The sequence below is a fragment of the Ascaphus truei genome, chromosome 5 (genome assembly GCF_040206685.1).
Source record: "Ascaphus truei isolate aAscTru1 chromosome 5, aAscTru1.hap1, whole genome shotgun sequence".
Lineage (NCBI taxonomy): Eukaryota > Metazoa > Chordata > Amphibia > Anura > Ascaphidae > Ascaphus > Ascaphus truei.
The window spans coordinates 288,800,760-288,811,214 of NC_134487.1; the positions used below are offsets into that span (position 1 = coordinate 288,800,760).

The following is a 10,455-nucleotide window of genomic DNA, read 5'->3' on the forward strand; positions in this document are numbered from 1 at the left end:
GAAAATCGTTACGAGAGCAGATGCAGGGGAAGACCGGATATCGGCGGGGAAGAGCAGCGGCACCTCTCCCTCTATTTCTGAGGTACAGAGGCGACCAGATTTATTTGAGTGCGGCTAGCTCCGCAAGCCTGGGGATGCCCCGGCATGCTAGCCGCACTCCCTCGGCGGCGATGACGCGCGGTCACGCGTCATCGGGTGCCTGCGCCCCCTGCACGCGCGTCCAGGGCTCCCCGAGGGAGCCCTGGTGTCCCGCGATGTGGGGGACGGCGGCAGGGGGTTCCTGGGGACCCGGCGGACCCGGCAGCGGGAGGGAGAAAGCCCTGATCGGAGGGCGCTCCTGAGCGGCTTCGGCGCGCGCCAGGCACATCCCGGCGCGCGCCTGGTTACTGCTGCGGCCGAGACCGGGCAAATGCTCGAATAAACTCGGCCGCAGCAGTAAGAGGATGAAGAAAACCGGCAGATAACGGCTGTGTTGGAGGCCGTGCCACCAGGAGTGAAAGAGCAAAGGCCATTTTGAAATTGCAGCGGAGTCCTCCTGGAGCACCGGGGCCTGGACCCTCCTTCTCCTCTGAGGCTGTAGAGCAGGTACTCTGCTGAGTGCTGGGGCAGAGCGAGCCCTACTCCGGCCGGAGGCGCTGTCGGAGGATCGTGGAGTGAGGTCTCACAGGCTGGCTGGTCCGTGCTGATCAACCCCAGTCCCAGGATCCAAGATGCTTTTGCCTTTTTTTTGGGCCTACCGGGCAACTTTTTTGCCTCTGGCTGTTAATGGGCGTTAAAATGTGGACCTGACTTTGCTACAATCTAAGTTGTATTGTACTGTATGTCTTTATTTATATAGCGCCATAAATGTACATAGCGCTTCACAGTAGTAATACATGTCATATAAATAACAAATAATATAAATAACAGGTCATGGGAATAAGTGCTTCAGACATATTGTAAAAGTAACATTAAGGAAGGAGTCCCTGCTCCGAGGAGCTTACAATCTAATTGGTAGGTAGGGAGAACGAAGTTCCTAAGACTTGGTGCCCTAGCCATTGCCAAACCAATTACTTCCATAGTCAACTCTATTCTGTCTGCAGGCCATATCTCTAAAACCTGAAAAATTGCCAGAGTTGTCCCAATCTTCAAAAGTGGGGACAAAAACACTGTCTCAAACTACAGGCCAATCTCCCTTTTCCCAATACTATTCAAAGTCACGGAAAAAAATGTGTTCACTCCAAATTAAAGTAGAAAGATCCAGGGCAACTTTGGATTTCTTTAGAAAAATTTATTTCAGCACAAAAACACAACGTTTCATCCCTCCTAGGGAACTTTATCAAGTGACTGATAAAGTCCCCTAGGAGGGAGGAAATGTTGTGTTTTTGTGCTGAAATAAATTTTACTAAAGAAATCCGAAGTTGCCCTGGATCTTTCTACTTTCTCTAATGTTGGATGTTCCAGGCAGATATCCCTGAACCAGGAGCACCGGTATCAGCAAGTATTTTGATTGTTTTTCATGGTGTGCAGCTTCTCTTGTGATATTTCACTCCCAATTAAGCAATTACTATACCAAGACAAATGTACCTAGCCAATTCCAATCTGGCTTTCTCCCCAAACACTCCACTGTAACTACTCTGCTAAAAGTTTGCCATTTCTTGTATATAATGTATACTCTGCTCATTTATGTAACTGCATTTGCAACCATGTATCACCCGTCATTTAACTCTATGCCCAGGACGCACCCAAAAACGAGAGGCGACTCCCAATGCAGCACTTCCTGGCAAAACATTCTGCAAATAAATAAATTAGCAACTAGGATGTTGGTTGCTTGATCTGCAGCAGAATTAGAATGATATATATTACACATCGATTTTGACACTAACTACTGCTTATAGTAAAATGCGACACCTTTGGAAAGAAAATGGTTAAAAGTTATAAAATATATGTAACGGGTTTCCCCCCCCCCAATCGCAGATACAGTGTGGGGGTGCAGGAAACATATAGTGTTACTCGGTGTTGTGCATTACCTGTTGGCTCACAGGAGGGCTGAGCTTCCGCCACGGGGAACCTGGGGCAATTATACTAGGGGTATTCACTTACGATGCAGCGCCTCCACCTGCGATGGCTCCCACCAGAGGGGGAGTGGTTCCTCGCAGGACAATACACAATAACCACGTAGACAGCATGTATATTAACTAATGACTTTATTAACATGCATAACAACTCATCACATTCATAATGACCTGTGTCCCTCTCACGAGGAGACACTAACCGCGACGTCTCGCCGGACGCTTCCCCAACACCAGGTGATCCCACCCAGTGTCCAAAGAACCCCACCCAATGTCCCGCACTCTTGCAGAGAGAGTCAATGGGTGACTGCGCAGTCACTATTAAACTAAGCGCCCGGTGGTGCACTTATGACTGTAGGTACCTGCCGAGCACTCCGGTGCTCGGGTCAGCAACACTTCACAAAGGATCAGTCGTAGGGTGACGTCATCTGATCCCCAACCGGACTCTTTGCACACGTGGACCGCCGAGGGCGATCCCACTCTGGAATAGTCTCTGTGGACCCCAACGTGGGTCCGAACCGCTTCACAGGAACAGCAGCAGCCGCTGTGTCCCTATCTATCTAAGTGGCACGCACTATACTATAGGCCGTCCCTATAGCACAGCAACCTGCAGTGGCTTTGGGAAACTCCTAGGGGCCTACAGGGGGTTAATGACCTGTCCCACTCCCCTAACTCTTCCCAGCCCTGACTGTTTCTACACTAATCCCTAACGAGTCCCAGCGCCTACAGCAGCAAGCTGTAGCTCACTGGGTGCTGGCAGCCAACGTGCTGCGCAACAAGGTGCCTGCCTGTCAGACCTCACAGCACTGACAGCCGTGACTCTGACAAGGCAGCACTCTAACAACACTAAGGGCAGCGTCCCTATCTTGGGCCTCCCTCAGCAATTACCCACTACCCTAGTGGGGGGTTGGGGCCTACCTGGGGTGTGGGTACCTATAGGGCCGCAGGAGCTGCACTCGCTCCCCGCACCCTTCCTTCCCTCACAGCTCCCCTGCTCCAACTTACTATCCTGAGTGACAGGGTCCCTCTCTCTAGAGCAGTCCCTAGCAACACTCTCTCTAAGAGGGTACTTAGCTACGTCAGACCCTGGGGGTGCTGGCCTAGTACAGGGAGTCCGTGACTCCTGTACCCTACCTCCTTCCCTGGGCTGCTCCGGTCTCGGACTCACTAACGTGGCCTCAGCGCGCAAAATGTATCCACTTGCCTGCTGAGACTTCCTAAGCCCTATTGGCTCCCTGGTGTCACATGGGGCATACAGAGGCTCATGGGATCTGTAGTCCCTGCTCAGAGCCTCTCCTAATAGGCTACAGCTTCCCCACTACCCTACCACTATTGTTGAGTAGGAGTATCTATGTATGTGAGGTGATTTTTTTGGTGCATTTGTCATTTGATTTAATTTCATTTTAATACAGTTACACACACATCTGGTAATATATTTTTTGAGTAATAATTAAATAAAAGCTATATCTTAATTAGTGGTGTGCATTTGAGTGAATTTCCTTGGGGTACAATCACTTTGTATTCCCTTCTTTCACTGTTCCAAACAATATACACAGTCTCTACTTGCATCTCAATTTCTGCATATAAACCTTTCATACCTCAATACCTACTTCTTCAATACCTTCATATGCCTTGATTATTTACCATAATCTGTCGCCAAATTCACTTGCTATTTCTTTCCTATTCACTTTCTATTTCACTTGTTATTATATTAACTTTTGTCCATTCAATAGTTAAAATAAATGCAGCCATTTTGGAAGTCCTTCTTATCGGGACCCTCCTGTGTCTCAACAGAATTATTTTGGCCCATATTAACATAAGGTTTCCCTATGGGATTCAAAAATACATGAGGCGGTGCTCCCTGAGTTTCTCAATCCCACAGAAAAAGACCCCTCTTTCATTTTAAAAATTTGCGCAAATATTTGATAATTGTACAAACAGTGCCATTCACTGGCCAACAAAATATATTTACATTTGTCTCTTATGTTCTCTGTATTCATTCTTTATTATTTTTGTCTGCAGACACATCATTTCTAACGGCAAAATGTACAATAACCAGTGCAAGCTGATTACGTACAACTCCTGTTACAATAACCACAAGCTGATTATGCACAACTTTACGTTACAAGAATCAAAATAACTTGATTACGTACCATTCTTTTGGCATGTTATTGATCTGAATAGAGTAAATACACAATTAAGGACCTGTCGTGCGACTGTTCCCTAATCATATTTTCTCATCATAACTATACCAAAGAAAAAAAAACTTGAATTACTTCAGCAGGTCCAACCCAGCCCTGATAAACCTTATACTTTTATCAAATGGATACAGAGGGATACAGATAACCCCTTTTAAACAGATATCCATGATTAAACTCACTTGGTATGTTATTGACAAGACAGAGCAAATATACAGTCAGGGACCTGTCCTGCTTAGATAACAAATGATGTACCACAACCCAGGTACGGTCTGAAGAAAATCCCTTAAGCATACAAACACTCCCTCTCATCACCAAATCTTTTAGCGGGACTCTCAACTTAGTCCCAATAAAACCTTACAACTCTAATACTTTAAAAATGGATACAGGAACAGAGATTAAAAAATTAACTTGAAACTGCTACGGTTTTTTACCCGTCACCCAGATGAGAAACCGTTTCCAGACCGAGCTCTCTACACATCACTCAAACAATTTGGATTTTAGTGGGTTTTTTTTCAAAATGTGCCCTTACCTTGATTCTTATGGCTGCTCAGGTTTGAGTGATCGAGGAGTGGTTCTTCCAGGTGCTCAGCTTCCGTGATGTTGGGTCCCTATTCGATCGGGCGCCATCTATGAAAAGCGTGATTAAATAATACAAGTTGAGGGTTAATTTCACAGAATAATAAGCACGTTTATTTGAGTACCAGGTGCACACAGGAGACAGCTTATAACCAAAGTTCTCTGACAGGTAATACGGAATGAGATACATTTATACCCTAAAAACTAAAGCGCACGCCCCTTTATGGGATAGCTTGTATGTCACAAGAAATAACATCAATGTACTGTATAATACAAAACAAAATGAATATGTGTATGGCAGCTAAAAATCATATTACCCGATCAGTAACCTTATCTGGGGTTCAATGTTTATACATTCTTTCAGGGGGTGAACATGAGAATTGATGTATATCTGTCCTCTCACCTGACACTGAAAATGTGTGAGAAGCTGTTCTTAACTTTGATTCCAGCTAAACATGGCCTCATTATTTTTGGCCTGCTTATAATTTGCAACTGGGTAGACTTTAAGGATCAGCAAAATTCGCTGGGAGTGTAAACATCCCAATCTCCGCTTGTATTCCACACTTTAAAGCATACAGACACAGCATATAACAAAATGAATGACTATTCTTGTCAGCCATTTTTTCTTGTTTGCTCTAGCCCTTGTTGGTCATTCATTTTGTTATATGCTGTATCTGTCATCCATTTTGTAATTTGTTGTTACAAGCGGAGATTGGGATGTTTACACTCCCAGCGAATTTTGCTGATCCTTAAAGTCTAGCCAGCTGCAAATTATAAGCAGGCCAAAAATAATGAGGCCATGTTTAGCTGGAATCAAAGATAAGAACAGCTTCTCATATTTTAACGGTTTCTCACACATTTTCACTGCTTCTCACACATTTTATGTGTGTGTGTGTGTGTATTTTCATCCTCCCTCCCTGTCATTCTCACCCCCACAGGACAGCCAGAGAAAACACAAACAACAGTACAAATAAACACACGGACAGAACAAATACACACAGGAGAGAGGACACCGGGCACAGCCTCACTTCTCTCTGATCCATGCTTTTCGTGTGCTCTTTGGCCCCACCCCAGGCTCCTGCTACCTCCTCCTGATTGGCTGCTGCTGTGTAATGCAGCCAATCTGGATGGAAGAAGCTCCCCAGCTCCCTAGCAGCAGCAGCCCTGCTCCCTCCCTTCTCTGGATCGCAGAGGAGAGCGAGAGTCTGAGGTCTGTGCAGAAAACGTGTGCCACCTACTGCTGCCCCAGTCTGCACATGTGCTGTATGCTACTTCCCTTTCCTAGAAAGTCACAACTCAACCCATTTTACCCAATAAGATTTTCCAATGAGCCACCGCCAGCTAAGAAGTTTCACTTCACAAATCGCATATTCAGGGTCTATGTGAATTGTTATATCGACAGACTTTTTTGCAGTAGTTCCCTAATCGTGACCAGAAATGTTAGACCACTGGGCAGTTCCATAGGCCGTGTAAAAGATCCGCCCGAAGCTGCGCACTTTGTACACATATTGTCTAGAGATAGTTTTGCTTTGAGACTAAATTTGGATGTAGTGTATGTCCTACGCAGCATACTCTAGTGCTTTTCCTGGTATACTGTGGATGGGATGAATTGTAATGATTTACCAAACTATCTCACAATAGTCTCCATACTTGGATTCAGGCAGTCTGCTAGCAAGCTCCTATTACCGGTGTATTATCATCAAAATTCCTTGTTTTCCTCAGACACTGGTATATATTTGATATTGTAGTTTTCCCATATCTCACCATGTGGAAAAGAGCATCAAATTGATTATCTCTATCCATTGTTGGTAAATTGTTTAGTGTTGTCAATGTGTGGTGCCTAACCTGTAGATATGCAAAAAATTGTGTATTTGGTCATGCATATTTATCTTTCAGTTCCTGGAATGAGTAAACTGCATCGACCATTCGTCTTGATCTTGCACTTTACTTTCTAGGGTGTGAGAAAGAGAACAGTTAGGGCTCTTCCAGAAAGCACGATCTAGAGCAATTAGCAATGAATCTCAATGTTCTACAGCCTCTTTCATAAATGACACCCCAAACCTGAGCTAGCAGACTCCTCTTTCCACAGATGAAAATTCAGATAAGTTTAGCTTACCTATCCATAATAGATACATCTTAAAAGTGGTGTGGTCTGATTCTCATTTGTCTCTGTGTGTGCTGTGGTTGTCACAATGTTTCACGGCTGCAGTGGTAAATCATTCAATCCTAAACAGTTCCATTCCCTCCGCAGGTAGAATGTCACATCTACCTGAATCAGAGTAAACTGCTGGCTTTCTGCAAGTCCCAGGACATCGTGCTGGTGGGATACAGCGTGCTGGGGTCCAGCAGGGATGAGAAGTGGTAAGAGGCAGCTTGGAACTGGACTTTCTGTATACTCACCATGAAATCCCTTCTAGGCCAGTACAGCAATAGTTAGACTTTGTATTTACTGTAGTAGGATTTGGCACATCACCCTTAGATCTGTGTGGGTTTACACATATGAGGGAGAATCATTTTGTCTCTCGTGTCTTCTCTGCAACATTCAAAGGCTTTAGTGAGGATGGATAAACAGACCTGTCCTACCTCATTGATTTGAAGTGAGCCTCAGTCACTGGGGTACACTCTCTCTCTCATTTGTAGCGCTGGCAGCCTCATTGAGTCAGTAAAATCTTCAGCCAATTAAATCTAATTTATTTGGTCCACTCATGTTAGCCTTTTGACCATTAGAGTGGTTTATAATTATCTGTTATTACCGGGGAGTATAATATGAGGCGCAGGATGATAAATCAGTTTGCCAAAGACGCCACACTAAGCTCTGAGTAGGAGTATCAGTGTGAAATAAATGGCCGTTAAGACATTGTGATACAATATCCCAGATCTGAGTTTAGTGACTCTCACCCATATTGTCAGCAGCTAAAGTAACAGTCATTTTGTAATCTTAAACATTTAAGATCACCAGCTCTACTACTCCTTCAGGGATTCACCATTTATCTTCCCCTGGGGCCAGAAAGAAATTGCTTTGCCTTTGGGACACCCATTCTTTAAAGTTTGGTGTGTTGGCTCCAAAATTCTGGTTTAAATGGATTTTTTTAAATGTAGTTTACGGTGAATAAAAACCATAACTTACTTTACATTGCAAGGCCAGTAACCAACCTCATGCTGAGACCCAAAAAGTTTAAACAACTGTCTGTGAGGAGGTTTACTGGCTCTGCACTTCTTTAACCCGGGCTGTAGTAAAAAACGCTGTGTAATACAGCAGGCATAAGCTCATTGGAGTCCATGTTAAAATAGACATGGAGCAAAAGATGACACGTGTGATTGCTCATTTGCATGTCATTTCCCAGAATCCCTGGCTGCAGTGGAAGCATTGTATGCTAAGAGATAATGGGGAAAGGCCGGGTTGCAAACCTGTCTGAGACACGTGAATGTGCTCACAAGTAATATTTTTATTTGCTGTACATTTTTTATTTAGTGGAATCTAACAGCTGTGTTATTAATGCAGGAATCTGACATATTTGCCTGTCACTGTCTCTTTGTCCTTTTCCCTAAATCCCTCTTTGTATTTTTCTCATGGTTTTTCCATTTCTCTCTCTCCTCCCTCCTGTCACTGAGCCCCCAAACCCACCAGCTGGTGAAACACTGCACTACATCACACCTCCTCTTTTCCAGGGTAGACCAGGATAGTCCCGTCCTCCTCGAGGATCCCGTGTTGAACACGATTGCTAAAAAGCACAGCCGGACCCCCGCTCAGGTGGCAATGCGCTACCTGCTTCAGCGTGGCATTGTTGTTCTTGCAAAGAGCTACAACCCAGTCCGGATCAAACAAAACTTCCAGGTAATAAGAGGACAGAGGGGGCGATGTTTATAATTCTAGGGAAACATGCAATAGTCCTATTATGTGTTTTTAAACAGAGCAATGACAGGGCTTTTATTTAGCTATTAATGCCATTGGCATATATTGGTCTTGTTTACCTGCAAGATGATTCAACACGAAAGTAATAAAACTCTCCTATGTCAAACTGTGAAAGAAGCTCAAATGCAAAAATGCAGATGCTAAAATGATGCATATTACATTCTATTTGTATGACTTTGTATGTCGCCTAATGTATACTGTATCCCAGATAAATGACCCTATGTTGTGCGTTGACCTTACTCCCTGCTCTTTGAATCTTGCGCCTCTTCTGTCGTTTCCTGCTCAGTAATTCTTGCTGTCCCAAGACTGAACCTGTCTTTTCTTCAGGTCTTTGACTTCCAGCTAAGTGCTGAAGACTCAAAAACTCTTGATGCACTCAACAAAAACATGCGCTATGTCAAAACCAGTCAGTAAGTAATATCATTGGCTTTCCACTTTTAATAACATTATTTGTTATTATTATGAATAATATAATACAAGTAATTTGGGATCTCTGTGCTTACCAATATCCGTGTTGTTTGTATAATTAGCTATAATATTATACAACAAAAAAACCCTCTTTACTCTGTACAATGTGAAGTCATCAGTGGCCGGCAGCTATGTGCTAACTTCCATTTAGCTGTAGAACCATGTTGAATATGGGTGAATATCCTAATGCAGCTCTCCTACTGCAGGACATCTCCCTATCAATTACTTATCCTGACGTTGTCATTGTTTCCCCAGCTGGAAGGACCACCCCAAGTACCCATATAATGATGAATATTAAGAGAATGGGATGCCATGATTCGAGTACCACCCTGAAAATCCGTGCCACAATATGACAAGCGGCTCCTTCATATGGGGTTACTTCTCCCATACCTGACACATGTGAAATTCTAATATTGAGCAGAAGATCCTAAACTTTTTAACTGTCCCACAGACTTCTCTACAAAGACATCATCTATCTAGAAAAAGAGACACTACCGAGATCCAGCTCTAGAGAGAGAGCAGATATCCATTTGTCCTTATAGCACTCATCGACTCGATTCTTCAGTAAAGAATTAGCCCTACTCATTCCCAGAATGCAATAGGACTGTAGTCACAATTCACGCCGTTGGTTTGAGGATACAGTACCAACCATGTCTCCTTTTTTTATGGGGGCGACTTCCTGGTTTTTTTAAAATCTGAAAATGATATAATTCTTCTGCTGTCTCCCTACAAATAATTCCATCTTCCTAATGCCATTGAAAGTTAGTATATCCCCCTATATTTTAATCACATATGTTCCTAAAAGTAACATTCATATGTTGGTCAGTATGGGTTTGGGTGATGTATCTTTGGACCATGTATTCAAGGCTCCCTACATTACATCATTTATGTTTCTTGCAATAAAAGGAGACATCTTTTGTTCATTATGTGTAAGAGTAACAGAATGGAAAACAGTTATACATGCATGTTTCTGTCTAATAATATCATGGTGCCTGTTCCTAAAAGCGTGTTGCCTGTGTCTCTTTCCATGTACTATAACATTTATGTAACATACACCGTAAGTCCAGTATTTTACTTTGCAATATGATTCTGGCCAACTCTGGCAGCAAAGGGGTTAATTATGCATTCCAACATAATTCCACTTATGGGAAAGAAAGACAGAATATACCCAAACTGCATAGTGATACTCAGCACCTCCTATGGGTGATATATTTGGGATGGGGGAGGGTTCCAAAAAATTGATGCA

At 43.6% G+C, this 10,455-nt stretch overlaps 1 protein-coding gene and 1 long non-coding RNA gene across 2 annotated transcripts in view; one reads left to right on the forward strand and one right to left on the reverse strand.

Annotated features, from left to right (window-relative positions):
* Nucleotides 1–5,896, reverse strand: part of LOC142496122 (uncharacterized) — a 47,385-nt gene extending 41,489 nt beyond the window's left edge. The window contains exons 1-2 of the long non-coding RNA XR_012801901.1: nt 5,828–5,896; nt 4,782–4,879 (exon numbers count right to left, since the gene is read on the reverse strand). This is a non-coding gene — a long non-coding RNA (uncharacterized LOC142496122). The remainder of the gene's footprint in view (nt 1–4,781; nt 4,880–5,827) is intronic.
* Nucleotides 1–10,132, forward strand: part of LOC142496121 (aldo-keto reductase family 1 member C3-like) — a 39,721-nt gene extending 29,589 nt beyond the window's left edge. The window contains exons 6-9 of the mRNA XM_075602548.1: nt 7,080–7,189; nt 8,498–8,663; nt 9,069–9,151; nt 9,465–10,132. Coding sequence (XP_075458663.1) covers nt 7,080–7,189; nt 8,498–8,663; nt 9,069–9,151; nt 9,465–9,507 — 402 coding nt within the window. The 3' untranslated portion in view covers nt 9,508–10,132. The remainder of the gene's footprint in view (nt 1–7,079; nt 7,190–8,497; nt 8,664–9,068; nt 9,152–9,464) is intronic.
* The last annotated feature ends 323 nt before the right edge of the window (nt 10,133–10,455 follow it).